This window comes from Salvelinus alpinus, chromosome 31, assembly GCF_045679555.1.
Source record: "Salvelinus alpinus chromosome 31, SLU_Salpinus.1, whole genome shotgun sequence".
Lineage (NCBI taxonomy): Eukaryota > Metazoa > Chordata > Actinopteri > Salmoniformes > Salmonidae > Salvelinus > Salvelinus alpinus.
The window spans coordinates 24,628,092-24,652,714 of NC_092116.1; the positions used below are offsets into that span (position 1 = coordinate 24,628,092).

The following is a 24,623-nucleotide window of genomic DNA, read 5'->3' on the forward strand; positions in this document are numbered from 1 at the left end:
TCTTCTATAGTGATGCTGTTCTTCTATAGCGATGCTGTTCTTCTATAGTGATGCTGTTCTTCTATAGTGATGCTGGTCTTCTATAGCGATGCTGGTCTTCTATAGCGATGCTGTTCGACACAGTGATTCTGTTCTCGATGCAGCTGGGCAGTAGGAAAAGGTAAGGCAGCTCCAGTCCCTGGTTTTAATCTATATACACTGCTCAAAAAAATAAAGGGAACACTTAAACAACACAATGTAATTCCAAGTCAATCACACTTCTGTGAAATCAAACTGTCCACTTAGGAAGCAACACTGATTGACAATAAATGTCACATGCTGTTGTGCAAATGGAAATGACAAAAGGTGGAAATTATAGGCAATTAGCAAGACACTTCTGGTTCTGCAGGTGGTGACCACAGACCACTTCTCAGTTCCCATCCCTCCATGTGCTCGCCAGAGGTAGCCTGACTGCCATTAGGTACCGAGATGAGATCCTCAGACCCCTTGTGAGACCATATGCTGACACATGCACATTTGTGGCCTGCTGGAGGTCATTTTGCAGGGCTCTGGCAGTGCTCCTCCTTGCACAAAGGCGTAGGTAGCGGTCCTGCTGCTGGGTTGTTGCCCTCCTACGGCCTCCTCCACGTCTCCTGATGTACTGGCCTGTCTCCTGGTAGCGCCTCCATGCTCTGGACACTGCGCTGACAGACACAGCAAACCTTCTTGCCACAGCTCGCATTGATGTGCCATCCTGGATGAGCTGCACTACCTGAGCCACTTGTGTGGGTTGTAGACTCCGTCTCATGCTACCACTAGAGTGAAAGCACCGCCAACATTCAAAAGTGACCAAAACATCCGCCAGGAAGCATAGGAACTGAGAAGTGGTCTGTGGTCACCACCTGCAGAACCACTCCTTTATTGGGGGTGTCTTGCTAATTGCCTATAATTTCCACCTTTTGTCATTTCCATTTGCACAACAGCATGTGACATTTATTGTCAATCAGTGTTGCTTCCTAAGTGGACAGTTTGATTTCACAGAAGTGTGATTGACTTGGAGTTACATTGTGTTGTTTAAGTGTTCCCTTTATTTTTTTGAGCAGTGTAGTATGTATGGTCTATGTTATTGCACTGTATGTATCAGTGAAGACTTCACAGGGGTGGACCATCCTCATTAGTGAATTTCAGAAAAAGAAAAATATTGAAACATTAAAGTTAACTATACTAAATATATTCATATGCCTCCAAATAATTGATTAAAACACACTTGCAATAAAGGTCTACAGTAGCCTCAACAGCACTTTGCCGGGTAGCACCATGATTTAGCTGGTGGACATCTAGTTTCCGTCCTTTGAGTAAATTGACTTCAATACAAAACCTAGGAGAATTGTGGTTCTCACCCCCTTCCATAGATTTACACAGTAATAATGATAGGTTGGAGGACATCCTCCGGAAGTTATCAGAGGTCTTGCAGCATGAACTGACATGTTGTCCACCCAATCAAAGGACCAGATAATTAATCTAGTGCTGAAAGCATAAACTACAGCTAACTAGCAGGGCAGTGCTTAAAATGTGGTGAGTAGACAATAGTTGAACAGTTTTGAGCAAATTCATTTCTATTCCAAAATGAAGGAGAAGCAAGTGAGAGAGAGCTATATTTTGTTGTATTTTTTGTTCACTTTCACAGCTAGTGAATGCAGCTAGCTTGTTTAGCCTACTCAAACACCCGGCTCAAACAGAGAGGGATGCTAAGATAGCTAGGTGGCTATGACTATTCAACATCGGGAACTCTTCCCTAGTCAAGGTAAGCTTTTGGTTCTATGTTATTACATCGAACAAAAAAAATATAAACGCAACATGTAAAGTGTTGGTCCCATTTTTCATGAGCTGAAATAAAAGATCCCAGAAATTTTCCATACACAGAAAAAAATATGTTTACATCCCTGTTAGTGGGTATTTTTCCTTTGCCGAGAAAATTCATCCACCTGACAGGTGTGGCATATCAAGAAGCTGATTAAACAGCATGATCATTACCTTGTGCTTGGGACAATAAAAGGCCACTCTAAAATGTTCAGTTGTGTGACACAACACAATACCACAAATGTTTCAAGTTTTGAGGGAGCGTGAAATTGGCATGCTGACTGCAGGAATGTCCACCAGAGTTGTTGCCAAAGAATTTAATGTTAATTTCTCTACCATAAGCCGGCTCCAATGTCGTTTTAGAGATTTTGGCAGTACGTCCAACCGGCCTCACAACCGCAGACCACATGTATGACGTTGTGGGCAAGCGGTTTACTGATGTCAACATTGTAAACAGGTTATGGTATGGGCAGGCATAAGCTACGAACAACCAACACAATTGCATTTTATCGATGGCAATTTTAATGCACAGAGATACCGTGACGAGATCCTGAGGCTCATTGTCGTGCCATTCATCCACCACCATCACCTCATGTTTCACTATAATAATGCACGGCCCCGTGTGGCAAGAATCTGTACACAATTCCTGGAAGCTGAAAATGTCCCAGTTCCTCCATGGCCTGCATACTCACCAGACATATAACCCAATGAGCATGTGTGGGATGCTCTGGATCGACGTGTACGACATCGTGTTTCAGTTCCTGCCAATATCCAGCAACTTCGCACAGCCATTGAAATGGAGTGGGACAACATTTCACAGGCCATAATCAAACCTGATCAACTTTATGCAAAGGAGATGTGTCGCGCTGCATGAGACAAATGGTGGTCACACCAGATACTCATTGGTTTCCTGATCCACGCCCCTATTTTAAAATATATATATATATTTGTGTCCAGATGCATATCTGTATTCCCAGTCATGTGAAATCCATAGATTAGGGCCTAATTAATTTATTTCAATTGACTGATTTCCTTATATGAACTAACTCAGTAAAATCTTAAATTGTTGCATGTTGCGTTTATATTTTTGTTCAGTATATTATATAGTGATGCTGTTCTCGATGCGGCTGGGCAGGAGGAAAAGATAGGGCAGCTCTAGTCCCTCGTTCTGGGTCAGGATGTGTTCCTCTATCTCCTTCAGTTCCTGTCTGAACTTGTCAATCACCTCCTGGGCCTGGGACTCTGTGAAGTACTGCTCCCGGTACTGACCCAATGGGATCTGGGGGAGAGAGAAGGAAGGAGAGAAGGAAGGAGATAGGTGGGAGAGGAGGAAGAAGGGAGGTGGGAGAGGAGGAAGAAGGGAGGTGGGAGAGGAGGAAGGGGAGGAAGAAGGGAGGTGGGAGAAGGGGAGAAGTAAGGAGGAAGAGAGAAGGGGAGAAGTAAGGAGGAAGAGAGAAGGGGAGAAGTAAGGAGGAAGAGAGAAGGGGAGAAGTAAGGAGGAAGAGAGGGGAGAAGGAAGGAGGAAGAGAGAAGGGGAGAAGTAAGGAGGAAGAGAGGGGAGAAGTAAGGAGGGAGGGAGAGAGGGAAGGAGGGAGGGAGAGAGGGAAGGAGAGAGGGGGAGAAGGAGGTTGTGTAGGGTTAGTATGGGCTTGGGGCTCAGTAAAGTACTGGTACTGGTACTGACCCAATGAGAAAAATGGGCGAAAGGAGGAGGAGTAAGGCTCTATACTGGTACTGGTACTGACCCAATGGGACCTGGAGGGAGAGAGGGGGAACTAAAAAGCATGAAAAGAGAGTGGAGAGGAAATAGTCTGTCTGAAGATGTACCAATGAGCTGTTGCCCTACATCTGGGAATTCCAAGACTAGAGAGAAAATGCAAAATGGAGAAGTGAAGAATCCTAGCTTGAAATATTTACATTTAGCTACATGAATCTCTCTGGTTTTATTTTATGATTGAAAGTACAAGGAGTGTTACTTTTTTCACTGCGCCTGGTGATCAGAGTTTCTATGTTTATAACCAAAGGTGGGAAAGAAAAATGAAAGGAGGTGGGAGACGAGCGTTGCATTCTAGTTTCATCCCATTTCATACTATAAATGTGACCCACTGGTGTTGTTTTAACTTACTGCGTCCGGTTGTGGCCGACCCAAGTGCCATGTGATCGCCATCTCCAAACATGTTTGGCTGACGTCTGGGAGGGTGTCCATGATCATCTCCATGGTAACAGCGTCCTTGTCCGTCGGGGGAGGGTGGCGCATTGTGCACGGGGTGTTGGGTACCCACGCACACCAGTCAAACTATGTTAGAGTGAGATGAGTAACTTAATAGGTGTGTGTGTGGGTTGTTTTTTTTACTATTCTTGTGGGGACCAGACAGAAGTCTCCACAAGAATAGTAAACAAACACAAATTTGAGCTCGGTTAGGATTACTGGTTAGGGAAAATAGGATTTGGAATGGGACTGAATTGTGTGCCCCCACAAGGTTAGCTGTACAAGACTGTGTGTGTGTACTGTACCTGTCCATTGTTGGTGGCTGCATGCTGTACTGAGCTTGTGAAGATAGCTACACTCAGCAGTGTGATCAGTTCTGTCTTGTTGTGTAGTTCCCTGGCCAGACCTGAGAGGAAGGAAACATCACACACATCAGTCAATATTACCCAGTAAGAAATCATCATGATCAACTAAGGGTCCGTCCGTAGCGCCGCAGATCTGTGTTGCAGCACGGTTGACATTTAAAGGTCATTTCGGGTTCAGCCGACATATGCAGCATTTTCTGAGAATACAAATTCCACGAACACGGTACCGTTGCCTTTAAATGTCAACCGCTCTGCCATGCAGATCTTCCACGCTTCCGGATTGAATCCAGTCCTGAGTCTGAGGAGGTGGGGGTAGTGGTGGATGACTGACCAAATCTGGGCACATCAACGAAGCCCTCCTCAGCGATGTCCTTTATCCAGGCCTGCAGCTCAGTGTCCTCCACTACATCACTGTCATAATGGTAGTACAGTGACACCATCCCTGAGACAAAACTGGGGAGGGAAAGAGGGGGGGGGGGTGACATAGCTTATTTTCCCAATGTGCATTTCAACATATCCATATTTCAGGCCTGAAGACCATGTCCTCTCCCTGCTTTCCTCCGACAACCGTATAAACAATATCTCTGTGGTCATAAAGGAGTGGTGATGGGTAATGTACCTGTGTATGGCGTCCCACAGCATCAGGCTGTATTCCCTGTAGAAGTAGTTTCTGAGCTTGGAGGCTCCGCGCTGCTGGAAGTCCTGGTAGGGCTGCAGAGAGCGGTAGGTCAGGACTTTGTACTCATTCTGGGCTAGGATCAGAAGCCCCTCCCCTCCTGTAGACACCACCTGGAGGAACAGTATTTCATCATCAATTATACTCTTGTCTATATCAAAACTATTCTATGTTTTTAAAAACAGTTTGTTTCTGAAGCTGCCTCAATACAACAATATAGGGTTAGTTGAGCCCTCAAGATACTGGGGTCCTGTGTGGCACCAGGGTTATGGGTTCAATTCCCACGGGGGGGGGACCTGTACAAAAATGTTTGCACTCTACTGTAAGTGTCTGCTAAAATGTAAACAAGGAATAGAACGGTAAGACTGACATACCCTTTTGAAGATGCCGTCGGCTGAGAGGAGCTGAGTGCGCCCCCTGCAGTTAATCTCCAGAGTATAGCGCAGGTGAGGAGCCAGGAGCTACAGTAGAGATGGAGAGAGGGGTTAGCCACAGCACATACCACCCCACCCCCAGGTGAGGAGCCAGGAGCTACAGTAGAGACAGAGAGGGGTTAGCCACAGCACATACCACCCCACCCCCAGGTGAGGAGCCAGGAGCTACAGTAGAGACGGAGAGAGGGGTTAGCCACAATACACACCACTCCACCCCCAGGTGAGGAGCCAGGAGCTACAGTAGAGACAGAGAGGGGTTAGCCACAGCACACACCACTCCACCCCCAGGTGAGGAGCCAGGAGCTACAGTAGAGACGGAGAGAGGGGTTACCCACAGCACACACCACCCCACCCCCAGGTGAGGAGCCAGGAGCTACAGTAGAGATGGAGAGAGGGGTTAGCCACAGCACACACCACCCCACCCCCAGGTGAGGAGCCAGGAGCTACAGTAGAGACGGAGAGAGGGGTTAGCCACAGCACACACCACCCCACCCCCAGGTGAGGAGCCAGGAGCTACAGTAGAGACGGAGAGAGGGGTTACCCACAGCACACACCACCCCACCCCCAGGTGAGGAGCCAGGAGCTACAGTAGAGACAGAGAGGGGTTAGCCACAGCACACACCACCCCACCCCCAGGTGAGGAGCCAGGAGCTACAGTAGAGACGGAGAGAGGGGTTAGCCACAGCACACACCACCCCACCCCCAGGTGAGGAGCCAGGAGCTACAGTAGAGACGGAGAGAGGGGTTACCCACAGCACACACCACCCCACCCCCAGGTGAGGAGCCAGGAGCTACAGTAGAGATGGAGAGAGGGGTTACCCACAGCACACACCACTCCACCCCCAGGTGAGGAGCCAGGAGCTACAGTAGAGACGGAGAGAGGGGTTACCCACAGCACACACCACCCCACCCCGAGGTGAGGAGCCAGGAGCTACAGTAGAGACGGAGAGAGGGGTTAGCCACAGCACACACCACTCCACCCCCAGGTGAGGAGCCAGGAGCTACAGTAGAGACGGAGAGAGGGGTTACCCACAGCACACACCACTCCACCCCCAGGTGAGGAGCCAGGAGCTACAGTAGAGACAGAGAGAGGGGTTACCCACAGCACACACCACTCCACCCCCAGGTGAGGAGCCAGGAGCTACAGTAGAGACGGAGAGAGGGGTTACCCACAGCACACACCACCCCACCCCCAGGTGAGGAGCCAGGAGCTACAGTAGAGACGGAGAGAGGGGTTAGCCACAGCACACACCACTCCACCCCCAGGTGAGGAGCCAGGAGCTACAGTAGAGACGGAGAGAGGGGTTACCCACAGCACACACCACTCCACCCCCAGGTGAGGAGCCAGGAGCTACAGTAGAGACAGAGAGAGGGGTTAGCCACAGCACACACCACTCCACCCCCAGGTGAGGAGCCAGGAGCTACAGTAGAGACAGAGAGAGGGGTTACCCACAGCACACACCACTCCACCCCCCCCCCCCCCCCCTACCTTATATACTGGATGGACAGCAGGGAGCTGTCGTAGTGTTGACACACAGAACACCTCCACCACCAGGTGAGTTCTCAACAGGTGGGACAGGAGCTGGAACACCTGGAACTCTGAGTGACGGACCCAGATCTTGGCCAATAGCCAGGCCAGGGGCGGGTTTTTAGGCAGGAAGATGGGCGTGTCCAAGCCAGGAGTCTGCCCTAGCTGGGGAAGAGGGGGGATAGATAACGTGTATGTTTATGGCTTTACTATCCTTGTTGAGATGACAAATTGAGGCTGTTCTGAGGGCAAAAGGGGGTGCAACTCAATATTAGGATAGTGTGTGTGTGTGTCCAGCCCTACTTGTATGGCGATGGGTATGAGTCCCTGGTCTGGGTGTTCATACAGCAGACAGAGAGGAGCAGCGATGTACTGTGGTTTCCCTCTGATTACGTTGGTAGGAACACCATCCATGATGGCATAGTCTACCAAGTAGATGTTACCCGCCTAGAGAGAGCATGAAAATATGTAGAGACGGTTGAGACTAGGGTTAGGTTTGAGAGTAGGGTTAGGTTTGAGACTAGGGTTAGGTTTGAGAGTAGGGTTAGGTTTGAGAATAGGGTTAGGTTTGAGAATAGGGTTAGGTTTGAGAGTAGGGTTAGGTTTGAGAGTAGGGTTAGGTTTGAGAATAGGGTTAGGTTTGAGAGTAGGGTTAGGTTTGAGACTAGGGTTCGGTATGAGAATAGGGTTAGGTTTGAGAATAGGGTTAGGTTTGAGACTAGGGTTAGGTTTGAGAGTAGGGTTAGGGTTGAGAGTAGGGTTAGGTTTGAGAGTAGGGTTAGGTTTGAGAGTAGGGTTAGGTTTGAGAATAGGGTTAGGTTTGAGAATAGGGTTAGGTTTGAGAGTAGGGTTAGGTTTGAGAGTAGGGTTAGGTTTGAGAATAGGGTTAGGTTTGAGAGTAGGGTTAGGTTTGAGACTAGGGTTCGGTATGAGAATAGGGTTAGGTTTGAGAATAGGGTTAGGTTTGAGAATAGGGTTAGGTTTGAGAATAGGGTTAGGTTTGAGAGTAGGGTTAGGTTTGAGAGTAGGGTTAGGTTTGAGAGTAGGGTTAGGTTTGAGAGTAGGGTTAGGTTTGAGAGTAGGGTTAGGTTTGAGAATAGGGTTAGGTTTGAGAGTAGGGTTAGGTTTGAGACTAGGGTTCGGTATGAGAATAGGGTTAGGTTTGAGAGTAGGGTTAGGTTTGAGAATAGGGTTAGGTTTGGGACTAGGGTTAGGTTTGAGAGTAGGGTTAGGTTTGAGAATAGGGTTAGGTTTGGGACTAGGGTTAGGTTTGAGAGTAGGGTTAGGTTTGAGAATAGGGTTAGGTTTGAGAGTAGGGTTAGGTTTGAGACTAGGGTTCGGTATGAGAATAGGGTTAGGTTTGAGAATAGGGTTAGGTTTGGGACTAGGGTTAGGTTTGAGAGTAGGGTTAGGTTTGAGAATAGGGTTAGGTTTGAGAGTAGGGTTAGGTTTGAGACTAGGGTTCGGTATGAGAATAGGGTTAGGTTTGAGAGTAGGGTTAGGTTTGGGACTAGGGTTAGGTTTGAGAGTAGGGTTAGGTTTGGGACTAGGGTTAGGTTTGAGACTAGGGTTAGGTTTGAGACTAGGGTTAGGTTTGAGACTAGGGTTAGGTTTGAGAGTAGGGTTAGGTTTGAGACTAGGGTTAGGTTTGAGAGTAGGGTTAGGTTTGAGAGTAGGGTTAGGTTTGAGAGTAGGGTTAGGTTTGAGAGTAGGGTTAGGTTTGAGAGTAGGGTTAGGTTTGAGAGTAGGGTTAGGTTTGAGACTAGGGTTAGGTTTGAGAATAGGGTTAGGTTTGAGAATAGGGTTAGGTTTGAGAATAGGGTTAGGTTTGAGAATAGGGTTAGGTTTGAGAATAGGGTTAGGTTTGAGAGTAGGGTTAGGTTTGAGACTAGGGTTAGGTTTGAGAATAGGGTTAGGTTTGAGAGTAGGGTTAGGTTTGAGAATAGGGTTAGGTTTGAGAGTAGGGTTAGGTTTGAGAATAGGGTTAGGTTTGAGAATAGGGTTAGGTTTGAGAATAGGGTTAGGTTTGAGAGTAGGGTTAGGTTTGAGAATAGGGTTAGGTTTGAGAATAGGGTTAGGTTTGAGAATAGGGTTAGGTTTGAGAATAGGGTTAGGTATGAGACTAGGGTTAGGTTTGAGAGTAGGGTTAGGTTTGAGAGTAGGGTTAGGTTTGAGAATAGGGTTAGGGTTGAGAGTAGGGTTAGGTTTGAGAGTAGGGTTAGGTTTGAGAGTAGGGTTAGGTTTGAGAATAGGGTTAGGTTTGAGAATAGGGTTAGGTTTGAGAGTAGGGTTAGGTTTGAGAATAGGGTTAGGTTTGAGAGTAGGGTTCGGTATGAGACTAGGGTTAGGTTTGAGAATAGGGTTAGGTTTGAGAATAGGGTTAGGTTTGAGAATAGGGTTAGGTTTGAGAATAGGGTTAGGTTTGAGAGTAGGGTTAGGTTTGAGAGTAGGGTTAGGTTTGAGAGTAGGGTTAGGTTTGAGAATAGGGTTAGGTTTGAGAGTAGGGTTAGGTTTGAGAATAGGGTTAGGTTTGAGAATAGGGTTAGGTTTGAGAATAGGGTTAGGTTTGAGAATAGGGTTAGGTTTGAGAATAGGGTTAGGTTTGAGAGTAGGGTTAGGTTTGAGAATAGGGTTAGGTTTGAGAATAGGGTTAGGTTTGAGAATAGGGTTAGGTTTGAGAATAGGGTTAGGTTTGAGAGTAGGGTTAGGTTTGAGAGTAGGGTTAGGTTTGAGAGTAGGGTTAAGTTTGAGAATAGGGTTAGGTTTGAGAATAGGGTTAGGTTTGAGAGTAGGGTTAGGTTTGAGAGTAGGGTTAGGTTTGAGAATAGGGTTAGGTTTGAGAATAGGGTTAGGTTTGAGAGTAGGGTTAGGTTTGAGAGTAGGGTTAGGTTTGAGAGTAGGGTTAGGTTTGAGAGTAGGGTTAGGTTTGAGAATAGGGTTAGGTTTGAGAGTAGGGTTAGGTTTGAGAATAGGGTTAGGTTTGAGAATAGGGTTAGGTTTGAGAATAGGGTTAGGTTTGAGAGTAGGGTTAGGTTTGAGAATAGGGTTAGGTTTGAGAATAGGGTTAGGTTTGAGAGTAGGGTTAGGTTTGAGAATAGGGTTAGGTTTGAGAATAGGGTTAGGTTTGAGAATAGGGTTAGGTTTGAGAATAGGGTTAGGTTTGAGAATAGGGTTAGGTTTGAGAGTAGGGTTAGGTTTGAGAATAGGGTTAGGTTTGAGAGTAGGGTTAGGTTTGAGAGTAGGGTTAGGTTTGAGAGTAGGGTTAGGTTTGAGAATAGGGTTAGGTTTGAGAATAGGGTTAGGTTTGAGAATAGGGTTAGGTTTGAGAATAGGGTTAGGTTTGAGAGTAGGGTTAGGTTTGAGAGTAGGGTTAGGTTTGAGAGTAGGGTTAGGTTTGAGAGTAGGGTTAGGTTTGAGAATAGGGTTAGGTTTGAGAGTAGGGTTAGGTTTGAGAGTAGGGTTAGGTTTGAGAATAGGGTTAGGTTTGAGAATAGGGTTAGGTTTGAGAATAGGGTTAGGTTTGAGAGTAGGGTTAGGTTTGAGAGTAGGGTTAGGTTTGAGAATAGGGTTAGGTTTGAGAATAGGGTTAGGTTTGAGAATAGGGTTAGGTTTGAGAATAGGGTTAGGTTTGAGAATAGGGTTAGGTTTGAGAATAGGGTTAGGTTTGAGAATAGGGTTAGGTTTGAGAGTAGGGTTAGGTTTGAGAGTAGGGTTAGGTTTGAGAGTAGGGTTAGGTTTGAGAGTAGGGTTAGGTTTGAGAGTAGGGTTAGGTTTGAGAGTAGGGTTAGGGTTGAAACAGGGTTAGGGTTGAGGGTTAGGGTTGAGGCTAGGGTTGAGACTAGGGTTACGGTTGAGGCTAGGGTTAGGGTTGTGACCAGGGTTAGGGTTGAGGCTAGGGTTACGGTTACGGTTGAGGCTAGGGTTAGGGTTGTGACCAGGGTTAGGGTTGAGGCTAGGGTTGAGACTAGGGTTACGGTTGAGGTTAGGGTTGTGACCAGGGTTATGGCTGAGGCTAGGGTTAGGGTTGAGGCTAGGGTTAGGGTTGGGGTTAGGGTTGAGACTAGGGTTACGGTTGAGGTTAGGGTTGTGACCAGGGTTATGGTTGAGGCTAGGGTTAGGGTTGAGACTAGGATTACGGATGAGACTTGGGTTAGGGTTGAGACTAGGGTTACGGTTGAGACTAGGGTTGAGGCTAGGGTTAGGGTTGAGACTAGGATTAGGGTTGAGACTAGGGTTACGGGTGAGACTAGGGTTACGGTTGAGGTTAGGGTTGAGGCTAGGATTAGGGTTGAGGCTAGGGTTAGGGTTGAGAATAGGGTTAGGGTTGAGAATAGGGTTAGGTTTGAGAATAGGGTTAGGTTTGAGAGTAGGGTTAGGTTTGAGAGTAGGGTTAGGTTTGAGAGTAGGGTTAGGTTTGAGAATAGGGTTAGGTTTGAGAATAGGGTTAGGTTTGAGAGTAGGGTTAGGTTTGAGAGTAGGGTTAGGTTTGAGAGTAGGGTTAGGTTTGAGAATAGGGTTAGGTTTGAGAATAGGGTTAGGTTTGAGAGTAGGGTTAGGTTTGAGAGTAGGGTTAGGTTTGAGAGTAGGGTTAGGTTTGAGAGTAGGGTTAGGTTTGAGAGTAGGGTTAGGTTTGAGAGTAGGGTTAGGTTTGAGAATAGGGTTAGGTTTGAGAATAGGGTTAGGTTTGAGAATAGGGTTAGGTTTGAGAATAGGGTTAGGTTTGAGAATAGGGTTAGGTTTGAGAGTAGGGTTAGGTTTGAGAGTAGGGTTAGGTTTGAGAGTAGGGTTAGGTTTGAGAGTAGGGTTAGGTTTGAGAGTAGAGTTAGGTTTGAGAGTAGGGTTAGGTTTGAGAGTAGGGTTAGGTTTGAGAGTAGGGTTAGGTTTGAGAGTAGGGTTAGGTTTGAGAGTAGGGTTAGGTTTGAGAGTAGGGTTAGGTTTGAGAGTAGGGTTAGGTTTGAGAGTAGAGTTAGGTTTGAGAGTAGGGTTAGGGTTGTGACCAGGGTTAGGGTTGAGGCTAGGGTTACGGTTGAGGCTAGGGTTAGGGTTGTGACCAGGGTTAGGGTTGAGGCTAGGGTTGAGACTAGGGTTACGGTTGAGGTTAGGGTTGTGACCAGGGTTATGGTTGAGGCTAGGGTTAGGGTTGAGGCTAGGGTTAGGGTTGAGGTTAGGGTTGAGACTAGGGTTAGGGTTGAGACTAGGGTTACGGTTGAGACTAGGGTTACGGTTGACACTAGGGTTGAGACTAGGATTAGGGTTGAGACTAGGGTTAGGGTTGAGACTAGGGTTAGGGTTGTGACCAGGGTTATGGTTGAGGCTAGGGTTAGGGTTGAGGCTAGGGTTAGGGTTGAGGTTAGGGTTGAGACTAGGGTTAGGGTTGAGACTAGGGTTACGGTTGAGACTAGGGTTGAGACTAGGATTAGGGTTGAGACTAGGGTTAGGGTTGAGGCTAGGGTTAGGGTTGAGGTTAGGGTTGAGACTAGGGTTAGGGTTGAGACTAGGGTTACGGTTGAGACTAGGGTTACGGTTGAGACTAGGGTTACGGTTGAGACTAGGGTTAGGGTTGAGGTTAGGGTTGAGGCTAGGGTTAGGGTTGAGACTAGGATTAGGGTTGAGACTTGGGTTAGGGTTGAGACTAGGGTTACGGTTGAGACTAGGGTTACGGTTGAGACTAGGGTTAGGGTTGAGGTTAGGGTTGAGGCTAGGGTTAGGGTTGAGACTAGGATTAGGGTTGAGACTAGGATTAGGGTTGAGGCTAGGGTTAGGGTTGAGACTAGGGTTACGGTTGAGGTTAGGGTTGAGGCTAGGATTAGGGTTGAGACTAGGGTTAGGGTTGAGACTAGGGTTACGGTTGAGGTTAGGGTTGAGGCTAGGGTTAGGGTTGAGACTAGGATTAGGGTTGAGACTAGGATTAGGGTTGAGGCTAGGGTTAGGGTTGAGACTAGGGTTACGGTTGAGGTTAGGGTTGAGGCTAGGATTAGGGTTGAGGCTAGGGTTACGGGTGAGACTAGGGTTACGGTTGAGACTAGGGTTACGGTTGAGACTAGGATTAGGGTTGAGACTAGGGTTAGGGTTGAGACTAGGGTTACGGTTGAGACTAGGGTTACGGGTGAGACTAGGGTTACGGTTGAGGTTAGGGTTGAGGCTAGGATTAGGGTTGAGGCTAGGGTTACGGGTGAGACTAGGGTTACGGTTGAGGTTAGGGTTGAGGCTAGGGTTAGGGTTGAGACTAGGGTTACGGTTGAGACTAGGGTTAGGGTTGAGAATAGGGTTAGGTTTGAGAATAGGGTTAGGTTTGAGAGTAGGGTTAGGTTTGAGAGTAGGGTTAGGTTTGAGAGTAGGGTTAGGTTTGAGAATAGGGTTAGGTTTGAGAATAGGGTTAGGTTTGAGAGTAGGGTTAGGTTTGAGAGTAGGGTTAGGTTTGAGAGTAGGGTTAGGTTTGAGAATAGGGTTAGGTTTGAGAGTAGGGTTAGGTTTGAGAGTAGGGTTAGGTTTGAGAGTAGGGTTAGGTTTGAGAGTAGGGTTAGGTTTGAGAGTAGGGTTAGGTTTGAGAGTAGGGTTAGGTTTGAGAGTAGGGTTAGGTTTGAGAGTAGGGTTAGGTTTGAGAATAGGGTTAGGTTTGAGAATAGGGTTAGGTTTGAGAATAGGGTTAGGTTTGAGAATAGGGTTAGGTTTGAGAATAGGGTTAGGTTTGAGAGTAGGGTTAGGTTTGAGAGTAGGGTTAGGTTTGAGAGTAGGGTTAGGTTTGAGAGTAGGGTTAGGTTTGAGAGTAGGGTTAGGTTTGAGAGTAGGGTTAGGTTTGAGAGTAGGGTTAGGTTTGAGAGTAGGGTTAGGTTTGAGAGTAGGGTTAGGTTTGAGAGTAGGGTTAGGTTTGAGACTAGGGTTAGGTTTGAGACTAGGGTTAGGTTTGAGACTAGGGTTACAGTTGAGACTTGGGTTAGGGTTGAGACTAGGGTTACGGTTGAGACTAGGGTTAGGGTTGAGACTAGGGTTAGGGTTGAGACTAGGGTTACGGTTGAGACTAGGGTTACGGTTGAGACTAGGGTTAGGGTTGAGACTAGGGTTAGGGTTGAGACTAGGGTTACAGTTGAGGCTAGGGTTAGGGTTGAGACTAGGGTTACGGTTGAGACTAGGGTTACAGTTGAGACTAGGGTTACAGTTGAGGCTAGGGTTACGGTTGAGACTAGGATTAGGGTTGAGACTAGGGTTAGGGTTGAGACTAGGGTTAGGGTTGAGACTAGGGTTACGGTTGAGGTTAGGGTTGAGGCTAGGGTTAGGGTTGAGACTAGGATTAGGGTTGAGACTAGGATTAGGGTTGAGACTAGGATTAGGGTTGAGACTAGGGTTACGGTTGAGGTTAGGGTTGAGGCTAGGGTTAGGGTTGAGACTAGGATTAGGGTTGAGACTAGGATTAGGGTTGAGACTAGGATTAGGGTTGAGACTAGGGTTACGGTTGAGGTTAGGGTTGAGGCTAGGATTAGGGTTGAGGCTAGGGTTACGGGTGAGACTAGGGTTAGGGTTGAGGTTAGGGTTAGGGTTGAAACAGGGTTAGGGTTGAAACAGGGTTAGGGTTGAGGCTAGGGTTGAGGCTAGGGTTACGGTTGAGGCTAGGGTTAGGGTTGTGACCAGGGTTAGGGTTGAAACAGGGTTAGGGTTGAAACAGGGCTAGGGTTGAGGCTAGGGTTACGGTTGAGGCTAGGGTTACGGTTGAGGCTAGGGTTAGGGTTGAGACTAGGATTAGGGTTGAGGCTAGGGTTAGGGTTGAGACTAGGGTTACGGTTGAGGTTAGGGTTGAGGCTAGGGTTACGGGTGAGACTAGGGTTAGGGTTGAGGTTAGGGTTAGGGTTGAAACAGGGTTAGGGTTGAAACAGGGTTAGGGTTGAGGCTAGGGTTGAGGCTAGGGTTACGGTTGAGGCTAGGGTTAGGGTTGTGACCAGGGTTAGGGTTGAAACAGGGTTAGGGTTGAAACAGGGTTAGGGTTGAGGCTAGGGTTGAGGCTAGGGTTACGGTTGAGGCTAGGGTTAGGGTTGTGACCAGGGTTAGGGTTGAGGCTAGGGTTGAGACTAGGGTTACGGTTGAGGTTAGGGTTGTGACCAGGGTTATGGCTGAGGCTAGGGTTAGGGTTGAGGCTAGGGTTAGGGTTGGGGTTAGGGTTGAGACTAGGGTTACGGTTGAGGTTAGGGTTGAGGCTAGGGTTAGGGTTGAGACTAGGATTAGGGTTGAGACTAGGATTAGGGTTGAGGCTAGGGTTACTAGGGTTAGGGTTGAGACTAGGGTTAGGGTTGAGACTAGGGTTACGGTTGAGACTAGGGTTACGGTTGAGACTAGGGTTACGGTTGAGACTAGGATTAGGGTTGAGGCTAGGGTTACTAGGGTTAGGGTTGAGACTAGGGTTAGGGTTGAGACTAGGATAAGGGTTGAGACTAGGGTTAGGGTTGAGACTAGGATTAGGGTTGAGACTAGGATTAGGGTTGAGGCTAGGGTTACTAGGGTTAGGGTTGAGACTAGGGTTAGGGTTGAGACTAGGGTTAGGGTTGAGACTAGGGTTACGGTTGAGACTAGGATTAGGGTTGAGGCTAGGGTTACTAGGGTTAGGGTTGAGACTAGGGTTAGGGTTGAGACTAGGGTTAGGGTTGAGACTAGGATAAGGGTTGAGACTAGGGTTAGGGTTGAGGCTAGGGTTACAGTTGAGACTAGGGTTAGGGTTGAGGCTAGGGTTAGGGTTGAGACTAGGGTTAGGGTTGAGGCTAGGGTTAGGGTTGAGGCTAGGGTTAGGGTTGAGACTAGGGTTAGGGTTGAGGCTAGGGTTAGGGTTGAGACTAGGGTTAGGGTTGAGACTAGGGTTAGGGTTGAGACTAGGGTTAGGGTTGAGGCTAGGGTTAGGGTTGAGGCTAGGGTTACAGTTGAGACTAGGGTTACGGTTGAGACTAGGGTTAGGGTTGAGGCTAGGGTTAGGGTTGAGACTAGGGTTAGGGTTGAGGCTAGGGTTAGGGTTGAGGCTAGGGTTAGGGTTGAGACTAGGGTTAGGATTGAGACTAGGGTTAGGGTTGAGGCTAGGGTTAGGGTTGAGACTAGGGTTAGGGTTGAGGCTAGGGTTAGGTTTAAGAGGGTTTCTGTTTATGCTGGTATCAAACCTTGGGTTTTACGGGCCTATTGCAACCTTCTGCCCTGTTTCTATATTGTACATCAGACCGTTCTAGAGAGGGTGAGAGAACATGATAGACCGACAGCTCCGAGGGGTCAGGGGTCACTCATGACAGTTCAGCAACAGGAGGAACATCAGACCGTTCTAGAGAGGGTGAGAGAACATGATAGACCGACAGCTCCGAGGGGTCAGGGGTCACTCATGACAGTTCAGCAACAGGAGGAACATCAGACCGTTCTAGAGAGGGTGAGAGAACATGATAGACCGACAGCTCCGAGGGGTCAGGGGTCACTCATGACAGTTCAGCAACAGGAGGAACATCAGACCGTTCTAGAGAGGGTGAGAGAACATGATAGACCGACAGCTCCGAGGGGTCAGGGGTCACTCATGACAGTTCAGCAACAGGAGGAAGACAATTATTGATAAAGTGCTGAGGGTAAAATAAGTTACATTTTAAAACAAATGTTATATAATAAAATCATAAAACATGCAAACTGGATCAATTAAATAAATCATTAAATAAATACATAATTGGATATCCCCCCAAGGGATGAAGGGACTAAGTGCACCAAAGATAAGTGCTATGGTTAAAGTTCAACGTCTTCCTCTCTAGGTTAGGGTTGAGGGTGGAGTTAGGGTTGAGGGTGGAGTTAGGGTTGAACCAGGATATGGACATGGCATTAGGGTTAGTATAGGGTGACATTTGGAATGCAGACAGAGAGACAGAGGGGCCCCACCTTGAGTTCCTTCTCTAGGGTGGTTCTTGGGGCCAGCGACCCCTGCACCATGTCTCCAGAGACGGGGAAGTTTCCCGGAAGCTTCTTGCAGCACTGGATCATTCTGGGGTTTGAACCGTTCAGACACTGGTATCCGAAGAATGAGTCTTCCTTCCAGTGCTCCATACAGTACTCTGGAACCATAGGGAGAATCAATTGATCAATCACAAAATAAAAAAGTACTGTCTGAATAAACAATTCTTAATATAACAATTTACACTAATATATAATAGGACTGACAGGGTAAAGACAGAGAAGGCTTAGACCGTACAGATGTAGGATCTTAGTTTGACCAGTTTGCTACAGCAGGAAATGTGAATTATTATGTGGATTATAATTCATGGACATTTTTCATTAGGGTTAGGTTAAATCAAGTCTGACATTTTAAAGTGGAATAGACCAAACTTTAGAAGCCTTTTAAAACCTTGAATACCCTTCAAGTTTGCATTTACATCTGTGCAGAAAAATTGTAAGCAACATAAGAGTGATCTGTAGTGTCAGAATATGAATAATGCACTATATATTGAAGGAGAAACAATTGTTTAATCAAAGATTGAAAATGCTAAATACTGACCGAGTTACACACACTGGTGTTACAATATTCAGAGGCCTCACTTCCCCAATGAAACAGGAAGAGACAGCTATAAAAAGTGTTGGCCTATACTCTACGAGGAATAGCACTTCTAACTCTAATTAAGTACATGGCCAAAAGTATGTCGAACATCTCACTCCAAAGTATGTCGAACATCTCATTCCAAAGTATGTCGAACATCTCATTCCAAAGTATGTCGAACATCTCATTCCAAAGTCATGGGCATTAATATGGAGTTGGTCCCCCTTTGCTGCTATAAAATACTCCACTCTTCTGGGAAGGCTTTCCACTAGATGTTGGAACATTTCTGCGGGGACTTGCTTCCATTCAGCCACAAGAGCATTAGTGAGGTCGGGCACTGATGTTGGGTGATTAGGCCTGCCTCACAGTCGGCGTTCCAATTCATCCCAAAGGTGTTCAATGGGGTTAAAGTCAGGGCTCTGTGCAGGCCAATCAAGTTATTCCACACCGATCTCGACAATCTAATTTCTGTACACTTCACAATAACAGCACTTACAGTTGACCGGGGCAGCTCTAGCAGAGAAGAAATTTGACTAACTGACTTGTTGGAAAGGTGGCATCCTATGACTGTGCCACGTTGAAAGTCTAGTGATGCGCGGGTTGACTCATAACCCCAGTCCCCACGGTTATATCCCGCAGGGCGGACAGTTTTGGAGTCATTAAATATTGTGTGGCTGTGAAGGGCGGGCGGGTTGAATACTTTGGCCATGTTGTTTACCTGTAGTATTACGTACAACAGTACCCACAATGCTCTATTAAGTAGTCTATTTATGTGCCACTGTACTCTACCAGATATGGGGCTCCTGAGTTTCCAGAAGCATCGTTTGAAGTCATCCAGATTGTCCCATGACTTCCCGAACATGATGGCTAGCTTCTTCAAAGACAGCTCTAGAAGACTGAGAGAGGGGGAAGAGGGGGGAGGGAATGAGGGATGGGGAGGGATGGGGAGGGAATGAGGGATGGGGAGGGAGGGGGGGGAGAGACAGACAACAGGAAAGACCATTTTCAAACACATTTTCTTAAAATAAGGAAGCTACTACAGTTGAAGTCGGAAGTTTACATACACTTAGGTTTGAGTCATTAAAACTAGTTTTTTCAACCATTCCACAAATTTCTTGTTAACAAACTATAGTTTTGGCAAGTCGGTTAGGACATCTACTTTGTGCATGACACAAGAAATCTTTCCAACAGTTGTTTACAGACAGATTATTTCACTTATAATTCACCGTATCACAATTCCAGTGGGTCAGAAGTTTACATACACTAAGTTGACTGTGCCTTTAAACAGCTTGGAAAATTCCAGAAAATTATGTCATGGCTTTAGAAGCTTCTGATAGGCTAATTGACATCATTTGAGTCAATTGGAGGTGTACCTGTGGATGTATTTAAAGGCAAACCTTCAAACTCAGTGCCTCTTTGCTTGACGTTATGGAAGGATCAGAATAAATCTGCCAAGACCTCAGAAAAAGAAATGGAGACCTCCACAAGTCTGGTTCATCCTTGGGAGCAATTTCCAAACGCCTGAAGGTACTACATTCATCTGTACAAACAATAGTACGCAAGTATAAACACCATGGGACCACGCAGCCGTCAAACCACTCAGGAAGGAGACGCGTTCTGTCTCCTAGAGATGAACGCACTTTGGTGCGAAAAGTGCAAATCAATCGCAGAACAACAGCAAAGGACCTTGTGAAGATGCTGGAGGAAACAGGTACAAAATAATCTATATTCATAGTAAAACGAGTCCTATATCGACTTAACCTGAAAGGCCGCTCAGCAAGGAAGAAGCCACTGCTCCAAAACCGCCATAAAAAAGCCAGACTACGGTTTGCAACTGCACATGGGGACAAAGATCATACTTTTTGGAGAAATGTCCTCTGGTCTGATGAAACAAAAATAGAACTGTTTGTCCATAATGACCATCGTTATAATTGGAGGGAAAAGTGGGAGGCTTGCAAGCCGAAGAACACCATCCCAACCGTGAAGCATGGGGGTGGCAGCATCATGTTGTGGGGGTGCTTTGCTGCAGGAGGGACTGGTGCACTTCACAAAATAGATGTCAGGAAAATTATGTGGATATATTGAAGCAACATCTCAAGACATCAGTCAGGAAGTTAAAGTTTGGTCGCAAATGGGTCTTCCAAATGGACAATGGCCCCAAGTGTAACAGTATAACTTTACGGCGTCCCCTCGCCCCGACACGAGCGCGAACCAGGGACCCTCTACACACATCAACAACAGTCACCCACGAAGCGTCGTTACCCATCGCTCCACAAAAGCCGCGGCCCTTGCAGAGCAAAGGGCAACGCTACTTCTAGGTTTCAGAGCAAGTAACGTAACTGATTGAAACGCTAGTAGCGCGTACCCGCTAACTAGCTAGCCATTTCACATCCGTTACACTCACCCCCCTTTCAACCTCCTCCTTTTCCGCAGCAACCAGTGATCCGGGTCAACAGCATCAATGTAACAGTATAACTTTATACCGTCCCCTCGCCCATACCCGGGCGCGAACCAGGGACCTTCTGCACACATCAACGGTCGCCCACGAAGCATCGTTACCCATCACTCCACAAAGGCCACGGCCCTTGCAGAGCAAGGGGCAACACTACTTCTAGGTTTCAGAGCAAGTGACGTAACTGATTGAAACGCTAGTAGCGCGTACCCGCTAACTAGCTAGCCATTTCACATCCGTTACACAAGCATACTTCCAAAGTTGTGGTAAAATGGCTTAAGGAAAACAAAGTCAAGGTATTGGAGTGGCCATCACAAAGCCCTGACCTCAATCCTATAGAAAATTTGTGGCCAGAACTGAAAAAGTGTGTGTGAGCAAGGAGGCCTACAAACCTGACTCAGTTAAACCAGCTCTGTCAGGAGGAATGGGCTAAAATTCACTTGTAGAAAGCTTGTGGAAGGCTACCCAAAACGTTTGATCCAAGTTAAACAATTTAAAAGCAATGCTACCAAATACTAATTGATTGTATGTAAACCTCTGACCCACTGGGAATGTGATGAAAGAAATAAAAACTGAAATAAATCATTCTCTTTACTATTATTCTGACATTTCACATTCTTAAAATAAAGTGGTGATCCTAACTGACCTAAAGCAGGGAATTTTTACTAGGATTAAATGTCAGGAATTGTGAAAAACTGAGTTTAAATGTATTTGGCTAAGGTGTATGTAAACTTCCGACTTCAACTGTATATTAGGCAATGTGGGAAGGGCTTAAGGAGGGGGGGGGGGGGGGGTGTCTGTATGACTCACGCGTACTGTAAGGAGCCCTCAAAGTCACTCCTCTTCTCATTGTCGAAGCGAACATCCTGATGAAGGTCTGCCTCGGTCTTCGCATCAATACACTTGGGAATCCCAGGAGCCCATGTAACCCATCTGGATAAACAGACAAACACAACCGCAAGAACTTGGTTCAGTTTCTGGAGGGATTGAGATGTGTGGAAAATTGTGTGTATTCGTGTCTGTGCATGTACACATACTGTAAATGGATGCATGTGTCTCTAACAACATTTCTGTAATGTAACTGACCTGTATACCGCCTGTCTCTCCTGCAGTTCTGCTTTTCTGTGAGCCAAAAGCTGAGTAGACGTGTCGTCACTGAGTCTCATTGCTGAAGGAGGGAGTGAGAGAGAGCGGGGGAGAGAAAGAGAACAAGATAGAGACAGAGAGATGACTCACTCACATCCTTCTCTAACCTCTATTTGACCTTCATCCTTTGTTTTCACCAAATCTAGGACACAGATCTAGGATCAGCTTTCTCGCCCCAAAACCTAACCTTTATCACAAAACTTGAGATCAGTATCTTGAAGGGCAACCTCTTTCTTTTACCATTTACCTGTGCCTTCTCGTAGCTCCACCTTGACATTTCCTATGAGCCAGCGGTAACAGGGGAAGGTGAGGGCTGTACCACCACCTGGTGGCGCCACGGTGACATAGAGACAGAACCAGTTATCCTCTACCCAGTACCTCTGTTTCTCCAGACGCACCAAAAGGACACGACCCAGAGGAGCCGGGCTACACACCTTGTATTCATCCACCTGGAGGGGAGGGAGAGAAAGATAGGGAGGGAGTTAGCGAGGGAGGGGGGAGAGGGAGCGAGGGAGGGGGGAGAGGGAGCGAGGGAGAGAGGAATGAACGAGGGAGGGAGGGAGGGAGAGAGAGAGAGATGTTATACTGATCCTTTTGAGTGCGAGAGAACACACACACACACACACACACACACACACAGTACTGCTATACTCACCGCTCCTCTACAGAAGTCCAGTCCAGGGTTATCCAGTGTTGTTTTCTCGCTGTCTCCTTTCTCTCCCACCAGAGTAATGTATATGTAGTTATTGGTCCCTGAATACTCTGATGTGCCTGTAGCAACTGTCACATTATACTCCTCCATCTAAACACACACACACACACACACACACACACACACACACACACACACACACACACACACACACACACACACACACACACACACACACACACACACACACACACACACACACACACACACACACACACACACACACACACACACACACACACACACACACACACACACACACACACACACACACACACACACACACACACACAATATTGACAAAACATTTTATGACCTCCAAAATGACAAAACACTGTCACCACATCTACTGGCAACTTGGCATGCAATGACCTGTCGTAGTGGAGGAACGAGCCTACATCTGTGTGCCTAAGGGTCAATTCTACCGAGGAGTCTAAGGACATGCATGGATGAGTAGCCTACACCAGTTAGACAGTTATGAGAATATACCTGTTAGGAACATACCTGCACCTCTAGACTTGGACCCTAGACTTACAATGGAGGGAAAATACATCCTCAAGCTCTTAAATCAACTTGACATATGAGGGGACAAATTTAGTAACTTAGAACACTTTTATTATGTGTATCGTACCAGGTACTCTAGATACACTCAGTACCCCTATGAGGATATCCAGGTAAACAGGTAGATATACTCAGTACCCCTATGAGGGTAAACAGGTAAACAGGTAGATATACTCAGTACCCCTACGGATGTACTGTGAGCTGGGAAAACGCCAGACTCTTACCTCACTTTAAGCTGCTGTTTGCACCTGTGCTTTTAGATGTCATTTTTTTCTAGTGTGTAGTCGGTTCAGCTCTTTCCCTACAGTGATGTCACTTATTAACTTAGGCTGCCTCCAAAATGGCACCCTATTCCATATGTAGTGCACTACTTTTGACCAGGCCCCTATGGACCCTGGTCAAAAGTAGTGCACTATATAGGGCATAGGGTGCTATTTGTGAAGCAACCAAAGAGTGTTGCCAAGTAGTTTCGTATTGGCTCAGTTGGTAGAGCAGGGTGCTTGCAACACTGGGGTTGTGGGTTCAATTCCCATGGGAATGGACTACTGTAAGTTGTTCTGGATAAGAGGGCCTGCTAAATGATTTAAAGTGAAAAATGCAGTGTAACTCTCACAGAACAGGTTATGTTTGCCTGTGATACAGTGTGGGTGGTGCCATTGTTATTAAACAATAGCGTTGCACAATCCCGTGTAGGCTTTCTTTAGAATTTACTTCAACAGTCAAGTAAATGAATACCCACATGCCTTGGGGCAAGTGCTAATTTTACTATATTATAGCGAAAACAACGATATCAAATGTATTTATAAAGGCCTTCGTACATCAGCTGATATCTCAAAGTGCTGTACAGAAACCCAGCCTAAAACCCCAAACAGCAAGCAATGCAGGTGTAGAAGCAGCTAAACAGAAATATCACATCTTTGTGTAGGTGCTATTGGTGTTCTATTATAATAGCATTCTAAGGGTATTCCAATCCTTCAGGCAGTACAATTTACTGTGAGAGTTGAGCCAGAATTCTATTCATGTATTCTATTAATTTTATTTCTATAATCACCCCTTTGTGTAGGTGGTATTTGTGTTCTATTATAGCATTCTGGAAGTAACCCAATCCTTTAGGCTGTAGTAGACTGTACGGTGAGAGTTGAGCCAGCTAGCGGATGAACTGGAACAGTGGCTCATTGGGAAATACATCATATGTACCAGTTGGTTGTATTCATGTAGTTTTAAAGGTTTAAACTATCACCTTTAAAAAGGTTTTCCCCGTTAGAGGCAAGAGTGCCATACTGCGCGGTTCTGAGCATAGCTTGTTCCGAAGACAAGGATGAAAAGACGGCATTCTAAACTTGAGAACATGTCCACAGTCCCTGTCCTACAACCTGGTCTCAAAGACTACCACCGCAAACTTCTGCTTTTCAGCCATTCAAATGCAGATAGAGATTTCGGACACCAAGCATTGCAATAAAGGAAATTACTGTGTGGTATTTTGTTTGCCATGTTTAAATTACAACATAGTGCAGATTCAGTTAAGCCAACCATTCGGATGCAGGTAGTTACTTATAACACTACACAGTCTGGTTTTAGTCTCATACACCACAATGTGAGTACCGACTGTAGCTTACAGAACTACACTGGTAAGAACTACTACTGCACAGTCTCACATCTACACTCTCTGTTCTCCTCAAATTACTGAACAGAGGATTTCAAGTTCAAACTGTTCAAAATGTTCTATACTTTTCTACCTTGCGTTTCAGTATGTTTCTACCTTGCATTCCTATAGCATTCCCTTAGGTACAAACCCAGTCCACAGTAAAAACAAAAAGGTAAAAGGAAGGACATACCTCAGCTGTTAGTGAAAGGAACAGAACGTCCACTGTCTAACGTTTCTCTTTGCCTCTCTCTCTTTCTCCCTCTGCTCTTTGTTCCTGTGTCAGTAACTCTCTCTCTCTTCCCCCTCTCTCTGAAATCTCACAGTTAGCTTGTTCACACTACTGTGCACCAGTTCAGTGGTCCAACTGCAATCTGCTATGTTGCAAACATCATCTCTGATGAGACCACATCTCTCCCTTTCTCGATCATTCACATGCTCTTACTACCTGTCCACATTTCCAAACTAAGGAATTGGCTTCTCACCCTCTCTTTCTCACTTTGTTTAGGTCTACACACACCCTTCCTC

The 24,623-nt window shown here is 46.4% G+C and overlaps 1 protein-coding gene across 4 annotated transcripts; it reads right to left on the reverse strand.

The window, feature by feature from the left end:
* Positions 1 to 2,343: 2,343 nt before the first annotated feature.
* On the reverse strand, positions 2,344 to 24,623 carry LOC139561111 (polyunsaturated fatty acid lipoxygenase ALOX12-like). Of its 4 annotated transcripts, none has more exons than XM_071377980.1 (15): positions 24,289 to 24,623; positions 21,836 to 21,982; positions 21,428 to 21,629; positions 21,121 to 21,202; positions 20,845 to 20,967; positions 18,372 to 18,478; positions 16,931 to 17,103; positions 7,355 to 7,498; positions 7,013 to 7,216; positions 5,464 to 5,550; positions 5,033 to 5,202; positions 4,745 to 4,866; positions 4,354 to 4,454; positions 3,965 to 4,135; positions 2,344 to 3,118 (listed from the first exon to the last, which is right to left on the reverse strand). In XM_071377980.1, exons 2-15 carry the CDS (start codon positions 21,980 to 21,982, stop codon positions 2,939 to 2,941), a joined length of 2,013 nt encoding a protein of 670 aa, XP_071234081.1. In that variant the 5' UTR covers positions 24,289 to 24,623; the 3' UTR covers positions 2,344 to 2,938. The 4 variants fall into 4 exon arrangements, with proteins under 4 accessions (XP_071234081.1, XP_071234082.1, XP_071234084.1 ...); XM_071377981.1 differs by having other exon boundaries at positions 20,851 to 20,967; positions 24,289 to 24,562; XM_071377983.1 differs by lacking the exon at positions 24,289 to 24,623 and having other exon boundaries at positions 21,428 to 21,505; positions 21,615 to 21,629; positions 21,836 to 21,954.

Bases quoted from the DNA above. Each gene is read 5' to 3' on its own strand.
- LOC139561111 (XM_071377980.1), bottom strand. From the start codon at position 21,982: ATGGAGGAGTATAATGTGACAGTTGCTACAGGCACATCAGAGTATTCA. The intron at 17,104-18,371 runs GTAGAGTACAGT...CTATGGTTCCAG, and splicing joins ACTCAGGAGCCCCATATCTG to AGTACTGTATGGAGCACTGG. The intron at 5,203-5,463 runs GTATGTCAGTCT...CTGTTCCTCCAG, and splicing joins CCGACGGCATCTTCAAAAGG to GTGGTGTCTACAGGAGGGGA.